The sequence below is a fragment of the Aotus nancymaae genome, unplaced genomic scaffold (genome assembly GCF_030222135.1).
Source record: "Aotus nancymaae isolate 86718 unplaced genomic scaffold, 86718_ANA_hifiasm-v0.15.2.pri h1tg000053l, whole genome shotgun sequence".
NCBI classification, from domain to species: Eukaryota; Metazoa; Chordata; class Mammalia; order Primates; family Aotidae; genus Aotus; species Aotus nancymaae.
In genome coordinates, this window is record NW_026988467.1 from 24408953 (window position 1) to 24428601 (window position 19649).

At 53.2% G+C, this 19649-nt stretch overlaps 1 protein-coding gene across 3 annotated transcripts; it reads left to right on the top strand.

The window, feature by feature from the left end:
* The first annotated feature begins 4952 nt into the window (after positions 1-4952).
* On the top strand, positions 4953-18952 carry LOC105708586 (protein THEMIS2-like). 3 transcript variants are annotated; one of them, XM_064363544.1, is made up of 7 exons: positions 4953-5058; positions 5282-5285; positions 9159-9320; positions 13003-13422; positions 15697-16745; positions 18052-18208; positions 18605-18952. In XM_064363544.1, the coding sequence occupies exons 1-7, from the start codon at positions 4981-4983 to the stop codon at positions 18658-18660; spliced, it is 1926 nt and encodes a 641-aa protein (XP_064219614.1). In that variant the 5' UTR covers positions 4953-4980; the 3' UTR covers positions 18661-18952. The 3 variants fall into 3 exon arrangements, with proteins under 3 accessions (XP_064219614.1, XP_064219613.1, XP_012295570.2); XM_064363543.1 differs by lacking the exon at positions 5282-5285 and having other exon boundaries at positions 4953-5074; positions 9174-9320; XM_012440147.3 differs by lacking the exons at positions 4953-5058; positions 5282-5285 and having other exon boundaries at positions 9164-9320.
* The last annotated feature ends 697 nt before the right edge of the window (positions 18953-19649 follow it).

A 19649-nucleotide genomic window follows, 5' to 3' on the forward strand; every position in this document is an offset into this window, starting at 1 on the left:
TGCTGTGAAACTCAATCCTCAGAGTCTCCAATTGCTGTATTTTTTGTGGGGTTGGGACCAGCTGAGCCTAATCACCTGGCTCCCTGTCTCGGAGCCTCTTATTTATTTATTTATTTTTAGTTGAATGGTCGATTCTCTCCCAGGTGTTCCAGTCGCCTGTTGAAAAGGCACCGGAATCTGTGTAATTTCCCTTGCGGTGACCCACTGCGCCAGCGGAAACAGCGACGTTGAGATTCGTGGTGCTTTTTTGCTTGGGAATCTCCTGGCCTGGCTCCCTGTTTCAGTCCCCTTTTCAATCAACTGAATGAGTGACTCTGCCTTCCTGGAGCTCCAAACGCCAACTAAAAGGGCACCCAGTCCCGTATACTCCGCACTGAGAACCGCTGCACCGACCAAAAGAGTCGCACTGGTGACCCGTGGGGCTCCTCCACTGGGAATCTCCTGGTCCGTGGGCAACAAAAATTCGTCTGGAAGTGTGGTGTCCACTCACTCTCTGCGCTTTCACTGGGAGCTGCAATCCTGAGCTGCTGCTAATCGGCCATCTTGGATCTCTCTCCCCTTTTTTTTTCTTTTTTTAAGGAAGAGCAGAAGGGAGGGAGGGACAGTCCCAGGCATGTGAGGCTGGAGGTGGGAAGACCAACAGTGAGATGGTCTCAGGGCAAATGATGCAGCCTGGACCATGCTGGAGAGTCTAGGGAGAAGGAAGAAGACCCAGGGTGCCTCTGGACACTCTGGCTGGGTACCCGGGGTTCGGAGGTATTATTCACTGTGGAGGGGAACACCAGGGAAGGGCAGGGCAGGTTATGGGGCAGGTGCTGAGATTGAGACCTTTTATGCCATAGAAATCAGGGCAGATGTGTGCACACCTGGAGCTCAAGGTTGGCCTGGACACAGGCTTAGAAGCAGCACAGAGTGAAATTACATTCACCCACATCAGGGATGATGATTCTGAGGACTTATGAAACCATAAGAAGAGGGGGCTCAGGTGGCAGGGTTTCACGGAAGGGCAGAAGGTGGCCCACTCCCCACCTCTCCTCCTCTCTCTGTCCTCTCAAGTGTTTCTAGGTCACCACCAGCCCCTGCAGCCCCAGTGGCTGGAATCACTCCCTTGGACAGAGATCTTTCATCTCTCCTAAGAGCTTACTGCTCCAGGCTTCTTTAGAAAGCAGGGAGGTGGCCCCCTGCACAGATGGCTGCAGCAGTACCCCCTCTGGAACCCAGCACCCACCTGGAGGAGATGGCAGCCTGGGCCTGAGACTCAGGCCCTAGTTATTCCGGGAAGGCTCAGGACTGGGGCTAAGGCATGTTGTGGTTCACATGCTCCCAGCAGGGCAGAAAGCAAGTCCAGCACAGCCTGGCGGGCTCCCTTCCCAGCACATGGCCCCCCCAGCGACCACCGTGGACTCTAGCAGAGCGAGAAGCACATTGTCCAGACAGCAGAGATGAGCCCCTTCACCTAGACACCACGGGCTTTGCCCCTCACTCCGATCTGCCTCCTACCTGCCTCTCCCCTCAGCCTCCCAGGCTGGGCGTCCATCCTTTCCTCTAAGCAACCTCACCAGCCTCCTAACTGCCCCTCCCTGCCCTGCCAAGCAATCTTCACACCTCACAGAGTCTTGCTAAATGCAATTCACACCATATCACTCGTTTGAATCAATCAAGAACTCACGCCCAAAACCTTTGGACAGACACCAAACTCCTTACTGAGGCCTCCGTGGCTCTCTGTCTCCCACTCGAAATCTCTTCCAGTTCCCCAGTATGCTCTCTGTCAGGTCCCCATGTGCAAGCCTGGTCCCAGAAAGTCTGAAACCTTCCCTTCTCAGCTAATTGTCCCCCATCCCCACCTGCATTTGCCATTGTCCCTAATTGCCCAGCGGATCTTCCCCGGACAAGCCTCTCACCCCACCCTGCCATCTTAACTGTTCTTATGGTAATGGAAATACCTCTCACCCCACCCTGCCATCTTAACTGTTCTTTTTTTTTTTAAAGACAGGGTTTTATCATGTTGGCCTGGCTGGCCTCCAACTCCTGACCTCAGGTGATCCGCCTGCCTCGCCTCCCAAAGTGTTGGGATTACAGGCGTGAGCCACCACGCCCAGCCAAACTGTTCTTATGATAATGGGAATACCTATCTCCCCACCCTGCCATCTTCACCATTATGATAATGGAAATACCTCTCACCCCACCCTGCCATCTTAACCATTCTTATGATAATCGGAATACTTCTCACCCCACCCTGCCATCTTAACTGTTCTTATGCTAATGGTAATACCTCTCACCCCACCCTGCCATTGTTCTTTTTTTTTTTTAAAGACAGTGTTTTATCATGTTGGCCTGATTGGTCTCCAACTCCTGACCTCAGATGATCGGCCTGCCTCGGCCTCCCAAAATGTTGGGATTAGAGGCGTGAGCCACCACGCCCAGCCAAACTGTTCTTAGGATAATGGAATACCTCTCACTCCACCCTGCCATCTTAACTGTTCTTATGATAATGTGATACTCCTCGCCCCACCCTGCCATCTTAACTGCTCTTCAGCCTTACCCCACCCGCCGTTGTAACTGAATTTTGGCCATTTATACTCCTTGTCCCTACCCCCACCACTGTAACTGATCTTACTCTGCAACACCCCCGCACCCCCCAAAATTACCCCAACCCATAAAACCAATTCCCACCCTTACCCCCTTTGCCTGTCCTTTCTCGGATTCCACCCGCTTGCACCCAAGCGAGAAATAAAATGGCCTTGTCACCCACACAAAGCCTGTTTGGAAGACCTCTTTATGAAATACGTTTAATATTGAGTACTATTGGACTCGAATAACACGCTCCTCTGTTTTTCCCTCCCCCTTGTGTCTCTCACTCACCCATGGCTTACCCATGATGTCCTCCTCCAGGCAGTCTTCCCTGGTCCCCAGGCTGTGGAAGGAAGATCTGCCTGAGCAATCCTCACACGCTGGGTCCTCCCTGTGTGAGTGCTGGGAGGACACAGACCACTGCTTCCTGGGAACTTCACAGTGTGCCCTAAACAGGCAGGGCAGAAATATGGACAGTGTTGAATTGAAATGCATTAAGAAGCTCCTTCTTCGCCGGGCGTGGTGGCTCACGCCTGTAATCCCAGCACTTTGGGAGGCCGAGGTGGGTGGATTGTTGTACTGGAGCAAGCATAGAAAGTCAACACCAAGACAAAAGTATGCCAAATTGCAGGGTCTTTATTGCTGGCCGCCACGGAGGACTCAGGTCTCTCTAACCCATGGCCCCGAAAGGAGGGTGTCAAGACCTTTTATGCCCATAAACTACCTCGGGGGTGATGGTGGGGGGCGGGGGGGGGGGCGGTCAGGGGCTTCAGACATTCCAAAGGCCAGTGGATTCTGTAAATCACCTCTTGGGCAGAGATGGGGATGAGGGGCTCCGGACATTCCGAGGGCCAGGGGACTTCGGACATTCCCATTGTCACTTAAGTGATTCACAGAAGTCAAGATAAGCGTTAGTTTAGACATTGTCTGGGTAGGGTGGAAATTACAGACCTTAATTACTTATTACAAGTCACAGGGGCCAAGATGGCATGGGTTTGGACTGCTTGCCTGTCACATTAGGGGTTACAGAGAGCAGTTTCAACAGAAAGCCGAGGTATGGTTGAGGTATGCAGTTTTATGGGGCTTTTACCATGTCACACAATCTCCACCTCCTGGGTTCAAGCAATTCTCCTGCTTCAGCCTCCCGAGTAGCTGGGACTACAGGTGCCTGCCACCACGCCCAGCTAATTGTTTTGCATTTTTAGTAGAGATGGGGTTTCACTATGTTGCCCAGGATGGTCTTGATCTCCTGACCGTCTGATCCGCCCGCCTCGGTCTCCCAGGTGCTGGGATTACAGGCGTTAACCACCGCACCCAGCCTCTTCTGTTTTTTGTTTCTTGAGATGAAGTCTCCGACTGTCTCCCAGGCTGGAATGCAGTGGCGTGATCTCGGCTCACTCCAACCACTGCCTGCAGGGTTCAAGCAATTCTCTTGCCTCAGCCTCCCGAGTAGCTGGGACGATAGACGCACTCCGCCACGCCCGGCTAATTTTTTGTATTATTTTAGTAGAGACAGCGTTTCACCCTGTTGTCCTGGCTGGTCGTGAACTCCTGAGTTCAGGCAATCCGCCCTCCTCAGCCTCCCAAAGTGCTAGGATCATAGGCGTGAGCCACCGTGCCCGGCCTTCTCTCTGTTTTAGAGAGTAGGAAACTGAGGCTCAAGCAAAGTGATTTGTCTAAGGTCGCATAACGAGAAAGAAGGGGAGCTGTGATTTGAACCTATGTTGGTCTGACTCCTGAGGGACAGGGAAATGGAAGGCTTATCTTGTGCCTACAGGGTCAGGATAAGTGGTTGGTCTGCTTCCTAATCAGATTTTTCTTTAGCCTTAGGAAGAATTTTTACCTAGAATTGGCGAGGCGCGTGGTGGCTTAAGCCTGTGATCCCAACCCTTTGAGAGGCGGAGGTGGGAGGATCACTTGAGTCCAGGAGTTCGAGGCCAACGTGGGCAATAATTGTGGAAAGCGTATTAGAGTCCCGGAGAGATAACGAGTTCCCCTTTACTAGGAGGTGTCTGATAGAGGACCATGGAGGGTCCTGGAGGGACATTCAGGAACCCTGACACTCCATCTTCCTCCTCACACCCAAAGGGCAGGGCTATGTCCCTCCTACGAGCCCCAGAACAAGTTGGGCCTTGTTCTAACTGGGAGCACTTCTGAAGGGGCGTCTGGGACTTCTGCATCTTCATCATCGCCCCTCCCCCATGGGGTGCGGCGGGGGTCCGCGGGGCGGGGCATCGGTGGGGCGGGGCTGCAGGGCTGCAGGGCTCCCGCGGCCTGGCGGGGCGGGGCTTTGGCACGCAGGGCGGGGCGAAGGCGGGCGGGGCGAAGGCGGGGCGGGGCTTCAGGGGTCCTTAAGGCCTCCCGCTTACCAGCAGCCCCTCAGTCTGCGCTCAGAGAGCCACGAGCACCATGGAACCCATGCCTCTGGAGGATTTCGTGCGCACCCTGGACCTCGCTTCCCTTCCCCGCGTGCTGCGGATCACCTCGGTGTCCAAGTATTTGAGTAAGCAGGGGCTGAAACCCCTCCGAGTTCTCCCTAGCTCTGGGGCGGGGGCAGAGACCCCCGAGAGGGCGTTAGCAATCCGGGGAAACCTCTCGGGTTCAAATCCCGACTCTGCCACTGGCCAAGCTGTGTGATTTGGGGCCGCACTCAGCCTCTGGATCAAGGCTTTTGCTTTCTTGGAATAGGGACCGCTGCCCTGCCCTGCAGGGTGGTGATGAAAAGTCAGTGGGTTCAGGCGCGGTAGGTGAATGCAAAGGAGCCACCCCGAGGCGACCCCGCGGTGCGCATGGGACGGAGGTCCGACCGCGCCGGAACGCCGCATTAGGGCGCTAGTGGTCGTGACTGCGTCTTGATTCTGAAGTGCGGGGTCAGTAGTCTTCCCGACTTTGTCCTTCCACTCCTCGCACTGGCCATCCTCTACACTGCCTTCCTTCAGTCCCTGCGTCCACCTTGGCCCTCTGCTTGACCGTGGGCGGTACTTGATTTGGTCAGCTATTCAGTTCTCAGCTTACATGGCGCTTCGTCCCGGAAGCCTTCCGGGCTCTCTGCTCCCTGCACGCCCGTACATCCACCACCTGTCGGCAGTGGCCTGGCTCACAGGGATGGGTACCCAGCAGGCGCAAAGTCACTATTTATTGCCTGAAAGAGCAAGAGTTGAGGGACTGACAGACAGTGGAAGGCAGGGGAGGACAGCACATGGGATGGGTGGCCAGGGCTGCTCTGTGGGGAGGGAGGACCCGTGGGCCACTAACTGGGGGAGATGGAAGGTGGAGGAGATACATACTGTGTGGGGTGCGGGTTCCTTCCTTAGAGAGGGAACTGAGGCTAAAGGCCCCTGCCCCGTCCTGTTCCCTGGCTGCAGAAAACCTCGCTATGCCACAGCTGCTTCCAACAGAGTATTTGGGGGTCCCAGACCGAGAGACCACCTCACAACGGGTCTCTCCAGGTCTGCTTGTGAATCCGGTGGATGTGGGTTCAAATTTTGTCTCTACCTCCAGGGGCTTCGTGCAGGCAGGCGCCTCATCTGTTTGCTCTTCCCTGAGTCCAACCAAGCGTCTCTGTCCTCCCAGCACTCTTGCCTGCTGGTGTCGCAAACCTCAGTTTCCTCATCCTGGCTGAGGCGGGGTGGTGCAAGTCAGGGTGATGGTGACTAGAGAAGGCCCTGACGAGGTGTGGGTGTGCGGGGTGAGTGTGGAGGACAGATGGCCATGCCAATAGGGGCAGGCGTCTGGCAGGGCACTGGGAGGTGGTTGGCTTCGTGGTTAGGAGCGCTGGCTCTGGAGGCAAATGCCATGCGTTCAACTCTAGGTTTTTATTTTTTTTTGACAAGAGTCTGGCTCTGCTCAGGCTGGAGTGGAGCGGAACCTTCACAGCTCACTGTAGCCTTGACCTCCTGGGCTCATGATCCTCCCACCTCAGCTTCGGAGAAGCTGAGACCACAGGCGTGCACCACCATGCCCAGCGAATTTTCGTATTTTTTGTAAATATGGGGTTTTGTCACATTGCCCAGGCTGGTCACACATCCCCGGACTCAGGTGATCTGCCTGCCTCAGCCTCCCAAAGTGTCGGGATTGCAGGCATGAGCCACCACACCAGGCCCCGTTTTGTTTAATGAAACATAGACTACTTGCGCAAAACAGATCCTGTTTTTTTTTTTGTTTTTTTTTTTTTTTGAGACAGGGTCTCACTGTCTCAGAGGTGCATTCACAGCTCACTGCACCCTCAGCCTCCCAGCCTCAAGCCATCCTCCCACCTCAGCCTCACAAGTAACTGGGACTACAAGGATGCACTATGACACCCAACTGATTTTTTTGTGTAGAGACACAGTCTCACTATGCTACCTAGAAGCATGTCTCAAACCCCTGAGTTCAAGTGACCCTCCTGCCTCAGACTCCCAAAGTCTGGGCGACAGTGAGACTCTGTCTCAAAAAAAGGAACGGGAGTCTGTTGCCCAAGTTGGTCTTGAACTCGTATCCTCAAGCAATCCTCCTACTTTAGCCTCCCAAGGTGTTGGGATTATGAGTGTGAGCCACCACAGCCAGCCATAACTTCTAGTTCTGATTCCTATTACCTGATCTTCTTTTTTTTCTTTTCCTTCTTTCTTTCTTTCCTTCTTTCTCTCTTTTATTTATTTATTTTAAATATGGGGTTTCACCATGTTGGTCAGGCTGGTCTTGAACTCCTGATCTGAAGAGATCTGCCTGCACCCGCCTCACCAAGTCCTGGAATTACAGGCGTGAGCCACCGCACCCAGCCTAAAGGCTGGGCGCGGTGGCTCACGCCTATAATCCCAGGACTTTGGGAGGCCGAGGCGGGTGGATCACGAGGTCAAGAGATCGAGACCATCCTGGTCAACAAGGTGAAAACCCGTCTCTACTAAAAATACAAAAAAAAAATTAGCTGGGCATGGTGGTGCGTGCCTGTAGTCCCAGCTACTTGGGAGGCTGAGGCAGGAGAATTGCTTGAACCTAGGAGGCAGAGGTTGCGGGGAGGTGAGATCGCGCCATTGCACTCCAGCCTGGGTAACAAGAGCGAAACTCCATCTCAAAAAAAAATTTTTTTAAGTCTTCCCCTTCTTTCCTTTCTTTCTGTTTTTGAGATGGAGTCTCTGTCTGTCACTCACACTGATTTCAGCTCACTGCAACCTCCGACTCCCGAGTTCAACCTGCTCTGCCTTAGCCTCCCAAGTAGCTGGGATTAGAGGCGCCTTCACCACGCCCAGCTAACATATATAATTTTCTTTTTTTAAAATGGAGTCTCGCTCTGTTGCCCAGGCTGGAGTGCAGTGGCTCAATCTCAGCTCACTGAAACTCTGCCTCCTGGGTTTAGACAAGTCTCTTTGGGAGCCTCAGCCTCCCAAGTAGCTTGGATTATAGGCACCTGCCACCACACCTGGCTAATTTTTGTATTTTTAATAGAGATGGGGTTTCACCATGCTGGCCAGGCTTGTCTTGAACTCCTGACCTGAAGTGATCTGCCTGCACCAGCCTCCCAAAGGGCTGGGATTATAGGCCTGAGTCACCATGCCTGGCCAGCTGTTTCATTATTTAGGAAATTGAAACTGCCTGTCTCTGTAAGAGCAGTCATGAGACTTTTTTTTTTAAAAGGTTTTTTTTAAAGATGGGGTTTCACCATGATGGCCAGGCTGGTCTTGAACTCCTGACCTCAGGTGATCCACCCACCTCGGCCTCCCAAAGTGCTAGGATTACAGGCATGAGCCAGCACGCCCAGCCCAGTCATGAGTCTTAAATGCAACGATGCGTCAGCAGCCCTTAGCACGGGGCCAGATAACTATAGCACCACAGCTTCTGTTCTCACCAGTCTGGAAGGCCCATGCCCTGACATTAGGCTAGACAGAACTGTGCTTTATGACCTGTTGATTTTCATCAGTTTCTCAGGGGTGATGTGAAGGAGTCTGTTGGGGCTGCCCTGTGGGAGGGGCTGGGGTCAGGTGGGCTCAGGGCCACCTGCGGTATAGTCTGTCCTCCTTCATCAGCTGATGGAGAGCCTGTGCCCTCCGCATGCACATGATAGATATTTATTGGGCACCTTCTGTGTTCTCGACACTGCTTACACACTTTAAACCAGGAAAGCAGAACCTTGCCCACTGGGCCTCACTCTGTCGGTGCCCCTCTATTCGCCAGGGTGCTGGGGGGGCTGGGCTCCGGGTGACCTGCAGGGAGCCACTGACCCCTCTCTGAGCCTAATTTTGGGAATTGGGATTCCTTTAGTGTACAGCGACAAAATCAGGCTCAGAGAGGGTGATTCACTGGGTTATTGACTGATTTGTGGACTTACCACACACCCAGAGGCCAAGCCCTGTGCCGGCTGCAGTGATGAGAGGGATCAGCCCTACCTGGGAACTCAGTGTAGGAGGCACGGGGATGTGAAAAAGGCCAGAGAAGGGCGCCACAGAGGGGCACACGGACAGCTAAGGACGGCTGAACCTGTGAGCGTGAGGGAGGGACGACAGCAGGGCATGCCAGGCAGCAGGCACCATGTGCAAAGGTGTGACAGCAGAGCTTGCTGGGCACAGGAGCACAGGCTGCCCTGCGCTTCGCTCTTGCACAGCAGAGAAACTGAGTCCATGTCTTCGCAGGAGCCGTCTGTGACATCGGGGGGTATGACTACTGCCTCTTCAGGGAGGACCTGATCAAGATCACCCAGGTTTGCCTCCAGTATGTGATGATCTATGAGAACCCGAAGATAACACCGTTGCACATGAGGATCGACCCCGACTTCCAGGGTAAGGTGGCCACCTCTGCCTCCCCACGTGCCCTGGCACCTTCCTGGCACACTCATGGGCTGCTTGAGGGCTTGCCAAATCCAGCAGTCACTCCCTCCTCTCTGCCGTTTGCTCTCGAGGCCCTCAGATCCACCATGACCCAGGCTCGAGGTGGGGGATGTCCTCAGAGGGTCTGCAATCCTCTGAATGCAGAGGTTGCGCCCTCTCCCTTTCGGTCTCTGGTCATCACATTGGCTTCTGTTGCACGTCTTGTCCAGATGCCTGTCTGTTCACTCTACACATTAACTCCCCAAACAGCTGCAGATGCCCATGTGTGCCGAGCTGTGTGGGGGGCTATGGGGCTCAGGATGAACCAGGTGCCGCCCTCTCCAGCGGGGAGCTTCCAGGGTGACAGTGAGAGGAGGGCAACAGTAAAAGGAGGTATAAGCTTTAGAGAGGGCTCTGAGCAAGAGTAACTTGCCTCAGGGTCTGTGAGGGCTTCCTGGAGGAGGTGGCACCTGAGCCAAAGGAAAGATCCCAGCCAGAGGGAATGGCATGTGCACATTTGGTGCTCAGGAAACCCCAGGGAGCTAAGTTATTTTAAGAGGCATGTAGTGTGGTGGACCATGGTCTGGACCCTGAAGCCAGCGGCCTGGAATCAAATCCCAGCTCTGCTGGCTACTAGCTCTGGCCTTGGGCAAGGTAGGCAAGTTCCTGGGACCTCTCTGGTCCTCAGTTTCCTCTTCTGTAGTGAGGGTGATTAGGCATTATGTGAGGATGAAATGAGCTGATACGTATACAGCACTTAGAAGGGGGTGCCTGGGACAGGCTGGGCATGGTGACTGGTGGCTCACGCCTGTAATCCAGACACTTTGGGGAGGCTGAGGCGTGTAGATCGCTTGAGGTCAGGAGTTCGAGACCAGCCTGGCCAACACAGTGAAAACCCATCTCTGTTAGAATTACAAAAATTAGCTAGGGGTGGTGGGGGGCACCTGTAATCCCAGCTATTTGGGAGGCTGAGGCATGAGAATCACTTGAGCCTGGCAGGTAGAGGTTGCAGCCTGGGCAACCGAGTGAGACTCAGTCTCATAAAAAAGTGTGCCTGGGGCAAAGCAGGCACCCTGAGGACTGGCTCTCATATGGCTGCCTGCCAGATGCTGTAGAGTGTGGCTTCCAGGTTTGGGTCAAGTTGTCGGGGAGCCGCAGGAGCCAGACTATCTGGGGGTGTGTGGTGGGCTGACACTGGTCTTTAATTTTGAAGGCTAAGGAGCCAATTAGGTTTTTTGTCTTGTCTTTAGAGACAAGGTCTCAAACTGGTCTCAAATGCTTGGGCTCAAGCCATCCTCCTGCCTTGGGCTCCCAATGTGTTGGGATTACAGGCGTGAGCCACCACCTCCATCCCCAGTGATGGTTTTCAATATGGAAGTAATATATTCTCTATTTGAGTCTTGTCTTTTTCTGTTGAAATAATGTTAAACTTACAGAACTAGAATTTGCTAAAACTCCTGTACACCCTTTATCCAGATTTTTTTTTTTTTGAGATAGTCTTGCTCTATTGCCCAGGCTGGCGTGCAGTGGCATGATCTCAGCTCACTGCAACCTCCGTCTCCAGGGCTCAAGCAATCCTCCTGCCTCCGTCTCCCAAGTAGCTGGGACTACAGGCCTGTGCCACCATGCCCGGCTAATTTTATATATATATATATTTGAGACAGGGTCGATCAGTCTGGAATGCAGTGGTGTGATCTCAGTTAACTGCAGCCTCCACCTCCTGGGTTCGAGCGATTCAGCCTCAGCCTCCCAAGTAGCTGGGATTACAGGCGTGCCCCACCACACCTGGCTAATTTTTTGTGTGTTTTAGTAGAGACAGGGTTTCACTCTATTGGCCAGGCTGGTCTCGAACTCCTGACCTTATGATCCACCTGCCTTGGCCTCCCAAAGTACTGGGATTACAGGCATGAGCCACCACACCCCGCATTTTTTTGATTTTTCATAGACAGAGTTTTGCCATATTGCCCAGACTGGTCTCCCAACTCCTGAGCTCAAGTGATCTGCTCGACTCAGCCTCCCAAAGTGCTGGAATTACAGGCGTGAGCCACCACACCCCGCATTTTTTGTATTTTTGGTAGAGACGGTTTTGTCATATTGCCCAGGCTGGTCTCCAACTCCTGAGCTCAAGTGATCTGCCCATCTCAGCCTCCCAAAGTGCTGGGATTACCGGTGTGAGCCACCGTGCCTGGCCAATTTGTAAATGTTTGTAGAGACAAGGTCTTATATTGCCAAAATGGGTCTGGAATTCCTGGGCTCAAGCAATTCTCCTGCCTCAACCTCCCAAAGTGCTGGGATTACAGGGGTGAGCCACTGTGTCTGGCCAAAATGGCATCAGGTTTCCCTATTTTTTCCCCCATCACATGTTAAACATTTGCGACACGTGCTTTCTCCCTCTGTCTCCACACACACACACACACACACACACGTACATGAATGTATTACTATATGTGTACATATGGGTGTGTTTTTTCTGAACCATTTGAGAGTAAATTGCAGACATGATCCCTTTTACATCTATATATTACCCGTAAATATTATAGTATCTCCCCAAAACAAGAACCTTCACTCCAGGGAGTGTAATTTTGGTGCAGCACTACTGTCCAATCCATGGTCTATATTTGGATTCCAGCAACTATCCTGATGTTTTTTTTTTTTTAGAGAATTTATTTCTTTTCTAGAGACGGGGTCTCACCATGTTGGCCAGGCTGGTCCTGAACTGACCTGGTTATCCTGCCTCAGCCTCCCAAAGTGCTAGGATTATAGGAGTGAGCCACTGCGCCCGGCCATTATCCTGATATGTTTTATAGCAGTTTTCCCCGCAAACCAGAGTCCAGTCGTAGATCACACATCATATTCAGTTGTCCCATTTCATATTCAGTTGTCCCATTTCTTCATTCTCCTTCAGGCTGGAACATTCCTCTGCCTTTTTCTTGCCGTTGATGTTTTGAAGCATCTAGATCAGTACTTGTGTAGAATATCCCTCAGTCTCAGCTTGTGCGGTGTTTTCTCGATTAGCTTCAGGTTGTGGGTCTAGGGCAGGAGAAGCCCGCTTCCAGAAGCAGTACCAGGTCTGGAAGGGAGGTGTTGAGGCCAGCTGGTGGCAGAATGGGTGGGGGCAGGAGGGAAGAGGTGCGGGGGCAGTCGGGCAGTCGGGCAGTCAGGCAGCCGGCATCGGCAGGATGCAGGGGTGAAGTGGGTGGTCTGAGGCGGCTCTGGCCGGTAGCTCTGGGATGTTAGTTTGGGAGAGCGGGATGGTGGCATTGCTGCAGGATGGGGCCATGGGTTTTGGATGAGTGGAACTGGAGCTATGGGGAGGCATCTGGAGAAAAGGTCAGATGGCAAAGTCAGAGGCATGCTAGGAGCTAGGAGTGGAAGTCTAGTGTGTCTGCCAGGGAATATGACCCTCTTCTGTTCTGTCTCCAGTGACAGACCCTACTTCCTGCCCCTCCCTGTCCCTTCAGGCACCGCCACTTTCTGCCCTGTGTCCCTCAGCCCTGCAGCCCAGATGTCCAGATGGAAGTCCTTCCTTGACACTGGTCCATGGAGGATTCTGGCTGGGTCATCTGCAGGGCCAGACTGAGGCCCGGACCTGGCAAAGGCTGACCCCACCCTGACACCCCACAATGACCTTCCCACTCTCTGCTGTCCCCCACAGGCCACTTCATCCCCCTCAGGACCTCTCAGAGCTACGAAACCCTGGGGGAGCTGGTCTTTGGCACAGATCGGAGCTCCAAGCAGCAGCTGCCCGTTTACATCATGTCGACCCGCATGATTGTCACACGGGACAGAGATGTGACTGAAGGCCAGGTCCTCATTTTTGAGGCTGTGGTGCGGCGCGACTACACCCCCCGGGCCATGTTGTGTGCCCGCTGTGTCCTGGTCACGGAGGATGAGCGGGTCATCCTGCACCTGCCCCTATACCGGAGGGGGCCCTTCAGGATATTGGAACCCAGTGCTCCTCAAACTCTGCTCCAGGCCCTGCAGGAACCGAAGGACCAGCTCTTCACCTGCCCCACCCTGCCCTGGGAATACGTGACCCTGACGCCCATGTATGAGGTCGAAGCCATCCTGCACAGTGAGTTGCCTGGGCAGGTGGATGATGGGGGCTGTTGGGAGAGAAACAGGGGTGCCCCGGGGAGCTGCTCTGATGGAAGACACTCCCACCCTATCCCTGCGGATCTGCAGGAACTTCAGATTGCTCCCTCTGTATTACACTGCAGTTATTCTTATTGATGCTCAAATTAATCTCAGCTAGGCCAGGCACAATGGCGCAGGCATGTAATCCCAGCACTTAAGAGGATTGCTTGATCTCAGGTGTTCCAGACCGGACTAGGCAATATAGCAAGACCCCCATCTCTATAACATTTTGTTTTAATTAGCTAGGCAGCCAGGCACGGTGACTCACACCTGTAATCTCAGCACTTTGGGAGGCCCAGGCAGGCGGATCACCTGAGGTCGAGAGTTCGAGACCAACATGACCAACATGGAGAATCCCCATCTCCACTAAAAATACAAAAATGGGCTGGGTGTGGTGGTGCATGCCTGTAATCCCAGCTACTCGAGGCTGAGGAAGGAGAATTGCTTGCACCCGGGAGGCAGAGGTCGCAGTGAGCTGACATTGTGCCATTGCACTCCAGCCTGAGGAACATGAGTGAGACTCCATGTAAAAAAAAAAAAAATTAGCTAGGCATAGGCATAGTGCTTGTAGTACCAGCTACTCCAGAGGCTGAGGCAGGAGGACTGCTGGAGCTCAGGAGTTCAAGGTTGTAGTGAGCTATGATCACACCCCTGCACTCCAGCCTGGGCAACAGAGCAAGATCTCATCTTTTGTTTTTGAAAGGGAGTCTTAGGCTGGGTGTGGTGGCGCACGCCTGTAATCCCAGCTACTCTGGGGGCTGAGGCAGGAGAATCACTTGAACCCAGGAGGTGGAGGTTGTGGTGGGCCGAGATCGTGCCATGGCACTCCAGCCTGGGCAACAAAGAGCAAATCTCCATCTCAAAAACAAAAGAAAGAAAGAAAGTCTTGCTCTGTTACCCAGGCTGGAGTTCAATGGTGGATCTCGGGCTCATTGCAGCCTCCGCCTCCCAGATTCAAGTGATACTCCTGCCTCAGCCTCCCGAGTAGCTGGGATTACAGGCACGCACCACCGTACCCAGCTAATTTATCTATTTTTAGTAGGCAGGGTTTTGCTGTGTGCCATGCTGGCCAGGCTGGTCTTGGAATTTCTGGCCTCAAGATCTGCCCAACTTGGCCTCCCAAAGTGCTAAGATTACAGGTGTGAACTACCGCTCCCAGCCCTTTTCTTTCTTTTTTTTGTTTTTTGAGACAGTCTCAGTCTGTCACCCATGCTAGAGTGCAGTGGCATGATCTCAGCTCACTGTAACTTCTGCCTCCCAGGTTTAAGTGATTCTTCTGCCTCAGCCTCCAGAGTAGCTGGGATTGCAGGTGTGCACCACCACACCTGGCTAATTTTTTTTTAGATGACGTTTCACGCTTTTGTCACCCAGGCTGGAGTGCAATGGCATGATCTTGGCTCACTGCAACCTCTGCCTCCTGAGTTCAAGTGATTCTCCTCCCTCAGCCTCCTGAGTAGCTGGGATTACAAGCATGAGGCACCACATCCACCTAATTTTTTGTGTTTTTAGTAGAGATGGGGTTTCACCATGTAGGCCAGACTGGTCTCAGACTCCTGAGCTCAGGCAATCTGCCCATCTCAGCTTCCTAAAGTGTTAGGATTACAGGCGTGAGCCACTGCACCCGGCCTGTGGTGATCTTTCTAGAAATAATGATCACCTCTTAGAGACACTGAGATGGTCACACATGGCCCGATGTGCTTATTCTGATTCAGAATGCCCCAGCAGAGCAGGAGTGGAAGGGCCACAGGCTGAAGCAGATGGGGTATGAGTTAAATGTTGAAGCTGGGTGATGGGTCCATGGGGGAGCACTGTACTATTCTATTTTATAAATGTTGAAAAATAGGCCGGGCGCGGTGGCTCACCCTGTAATCCCAGCACTTTGGGAGGCTGAGGCAAGGGTATCTCAAGGTCAACAGATGGAGACCATCCTGGCTAACATGGTGAAACCGCACTTCTACAGAAAATACAAAAATTAGCCGGGCGTGGTGGTTCACGCCTGTATGTAGTCCCAGCTACTCAGAGCGAGATTCTTTTTCAAAAAAAAAAGGTTGAATGGAAAGCATGGGTGGGAATGTGGTGCAATAGCAAGATTCTGATTGGAAGGAAAAGATGGCAGCAGGAGGGAGGCAGCCAGCCCAGCCATTCCTCTGTGCCAAGGATGGGGCCACTCCTGGGGTGGCATGCCGTGCCTCTGAGCTGCCCCTTTCAACAGGGCACAGGACCGTCGCCAAGATCCCCTCCACCCTGGCGGTCGACGTGGAGGACATCACCGCCTCCTCCCAGCACATCCACTTCATCCAACCACTGCTGCTGAGTGAGGTCCTGGCCCGGGAAGGCCCCTTTCCCCTGTCCGTGGAGATCCTGAAGGTTCCTGAAGAGCGACACATCTTCCTCAGCCCGTGGGTGCGCTTCTTGAAGAGAGGCCGGAGGCTTTGCATCTACGGCCTATCCTCACCACCCTGGCGGGTCCTGGCCTCAAACAAGGGCCACAGAGAGCCCAGGTACTTCCTGGTGTCAGGGGCCTACCAGGGTAAGATATGGCGGCGGCCGAGGGAGTTCCCCACGGCCTATGACCTCCTGGGTGCATTCCAGCCAGGCCGGCCACTCCAGGTGGTGGCCACAGAGGACTGTGAGGGCGAGAGAGAGGAGAATCCTGAGTTCACATCCCTGGCTGTGGGTGACAGGCTGGAGGTACTGGGGCCTGGCCTGGCCCATGGGGCCCAGGGCAGTGACATTGACGTCTTGGTTTGTCAGCGGCTGAGGGATGAGTATGAGGAGGTAGAGAGCCCAGAGCAGGTGCTGCTGCCCCTCCACTGTCCTGGCAGCTTCGTGGAAGAGTTGAGTTACAGCCAGTGGTACAGCCTGGCGGATCTGATTACCCAGTTCTCACTGCCTTGTGAGGTCAGGGTGATGGTCAAGGATCCCAGTTACCCCAGTGACCCTCTGACTGCTGTACTGGGTCTGCAGCTGGAAGAGAAGATCACAGAGCCCTTCTTGGTGGTCAGCCTGGACTCTGAGCCTCGGATGGACTTCGAGATCCCTCCCCGGTGGCTGGACCTGACTGTGGTGGAGGACGAGGTGCAGCCAGACCGGCCAGGGGGGTCTGTGCCCATAGCCACAATGGAGGAGCTGCCAGACACCTTCTATTACACTCTTCGGAAGTTAGCAGCCTGTGAGATCCAAGACCCTCCACCAAGGCCCCCGAAAAGTCAGGGACTCAGTGGGCAGCGGAGACACAGCAGTGAGAAGGGAGGCGTCCAGGTACCAGTATAATCCCAGCGGGCGGGGGGGATCACTTATTGGGATCACTGCTTCTGTCACGTCTGTCTGTCATGTTTCTCTTACAACTGTGTAAACTTGCAGTTTGTAAGCCTGCACACATTGCAGCCCGTTATTCTCATTCCATCTCACAATCAGTCCTGAGGTTGGTGTGATTATCTCTGTTATGATTGAGAAAATGAGGACTCCCAGGGTCCCTGTTAGTAAGTGGCAGGACTGAACTTGGCCATGGACATTCCAACTCCAAGTTCATGGTGCTTTCCTCTGTCCACCACCTCTGCCTTCACTCCATGTGCTCTGCTCAGAACAGGAGGGGATGAGACAGATCAAAAGTCCTTTACTGTCACCAGCTCCTGTTTTGGGATCCTGGGTGACTCGTATTTAGTCATGTGTGACAGGCAGCAGGTGGCAGTGGAAGTTACAAGATGACTCCTGGGTGCTCTCAGCCCCAGAAGGAGCTTTTTTCTTGGGGTGAGGGTGGGCAAGTCATTTTCTGACAATGGCTGGACTGGTTCATCTGAAACACAGGCCTGTGCCAGTGCAGGAAAGGGGACTGCCCAGAACTGAGAGACTGCAGCCCGTATCGGCTCCTGATGGTGGCACTCTGCCCTGTCACTGCTGTCGCCCTGGAACCACAAATTTTCCCCTTCTTGCATCGGAATCGGTGCTGATCGGGGAGCTGTGCCGCATGCTCTGTAAAGCGATGGTGTCGCACGAGGACCCGCCGCCTTTGGAAGTTACAGGCGTGGCTCTGGGTCCAAACCTCGGCCTCGCTGCGGATCCCCCGCGTGACTTTTGACAAGGCACGCTTCCTCCTACACAAACTGGGAATGGAAACCACTCAGAGGGTGACTTGAGGATTAAAGAGCAGACGTTACGTAGCATCTGGCACACGGAGGAGTGCAGTGAAAGTCCTCTTCCTGCTGGGCCTCCTCAGCTCAGGCACTGTCAGGAGGCTTTGCAGCTGCTTTCTTAAGCTCTCCTTACTTTGCTTTTTTCCCCTTCAGCAACAGAATTAAAGGACACTGACGGAATTCCTAAGTGGAGAATCCCAGGAACACCATCTCCAGCCCCCAACCCTGTCCTCATTTTCTACCCTGACCCCTTTCTCCCTTGCCAGAGAATATTTCACATGCTTGTAGCAAAAACACCAGGGGTCTTGAGAAGCCATAGCCTGAAAAGGAAGTAGAAGCAGACGAAGTGACACTTAACGTGAATGACAGTTTTTCATGGACTCTGCTTCCCCATTTGAGACCCTGCTGATTTCTTTCCGCTTTTTCTCCCAAAGTCTTCTCAAGTCTTAGGATTGCAGCAACCCCCTCTGCTACCCAAACCCAAGGCTAAGACCTTGCCAGAGTTCACCAAGAATCGCTCCAGTATGTGCAGCAAGATTCCTCGCCACGAGAAGGGCCACGGGTCCACTAAGCCCCAAACACAGGATCTAGGTGAGTCCCTGTGGGCGCCACTCATCCATGTCCTTGTGTCTCCCCTCCCTACCTTGCTGGTTCCTTTGCCTCTGGCCCTGCCCAGGGACAGACCCTTCTGTGGTCCCAGTTTGAAGGACAGGTCTCTTGGGTGGGCTCAGGCAGAAAGGTCCCTACCGTCTTTCCCAAGGGCTCCAGAGCTTTGGCACAGAAAGTGAGTTCAGTCCCCAGCACTCTACCCTCCCTGCAGCAGACAGGAAAATGAAATGGCTGCAAAGTGTGGAGACAAGTTGTGGTTTCTAGGCTAGCGAGGACCTTAGAGCATCCAGGCCAACTCCTTCCCTGCACAGGTGAGGGAACTGCCCTAAAGGGAAGGAACTTGCCTAATGTCAAAGATCGTCATTGACTCTTTTGCAGATGATGATGAACATGATTATGAAGAAATACTTGAGAGCTTTCAGAAAACCATCTAAGTTCTGGAGGAACCATGCGTCCTAACTGCTGCTTCTCAGGGAATCTGATGCCAGCTAACCGTTATAAGCCTCTAAAAGACCTCGGGCAAGGCCTCATAGAAACTGAAGTGCACACAGGGAATGACTTTGTGGGAACTGATTTGATGGACACTGCACCAGCTTCCTTCAGCTTCCAGATTCCTGCTACTTAGGGTGGGCTGGTTTGGACCTAACACCTCACACGTGACTCCCTCAGCCTCAGAGCCTTGAGATGCAGAGCAGCTAGCAGGGTTCCTCAATCCTGCAGCCCCAGCTGTCCCACCGATGGGTGTAGATGAGAATCAGAGGCCACCAACCTTGGTGATACCAGTGTCTCTCAGTAAAGAGGATTCCATCCTGATCACACTGCCTGGGAGATTTTGTTAACGTTTGCCACCCCCACTCTCACCCCCAAGCTCTAAGCCCCGGGAGGCCTGGACTGTCTTCCTCGTCTCTGTAGCACCTAGCCTGATCTGCATGTGGTAAATGGGGGTCATATGAATTAGTGTGGGAATCTGGCTTCAAGAACAGAATCTTAGGACCTTGGCCCACAAAAGCTGGTGGTGAAATGAGGGGAGCCAATTTAAGAAGACCCTTATGGGCGAGGCATGGTGGCCCACCTGTAATCCAAGCACTTTGGAGGCCAAGGCGGACGGATCACCTGAGGTCGGGAGTTCAAGACCAGCCAGACCAACATGGTGAAACCACATCTTTCTCCTAAAAAAAAAAAAAAAATAAAAAAGGAAAAAAAAAGAAAAAGGAAAAAAAAAAAAGACGCTTATGGAGACCTGAGGCTGCAGAAAGCTGGTGGGTTTCATCAGGTGGTGAAAGAGTTGTGACTATCCAAGATTATTTCATTTTCAAACCATAGAATAAAAATGAGCTTCTACACAAATGAGAATGGCTATCATTTATTAAGTTCTAACTATATGCCACGCACTTACAAACCATATCGAAGTCCTTAACTTTCT

What these genes read in the sequence shown, in the direction of transcription:
- LOC105708586 (XM_064363544.1), top strand. Translation starts at nt 4,981, where the DNA reads ATGGAACCCATGCCTCTGGAGGATTTCGTGCGCACCCTGGACCTCGCT. An exon ending in GTGAGAAGGGAGGCGTCCAG is followed by an intron (nt 16,746 to 18,051) that starts GTACCAGTATAA and finishes TTTCTCCCAAAG; the next exon opens with TCTTCTCAAGTCTTAGGATT. An exon ending in GCCCCAAACACAGGATCTAG is followed by an intron (nt 18,209 to 18,604) that starts GTGAGTCCCTGT and finishes ACTCTTTTGCAG; the next exon opens with ATGATGATGAACATGATTAT.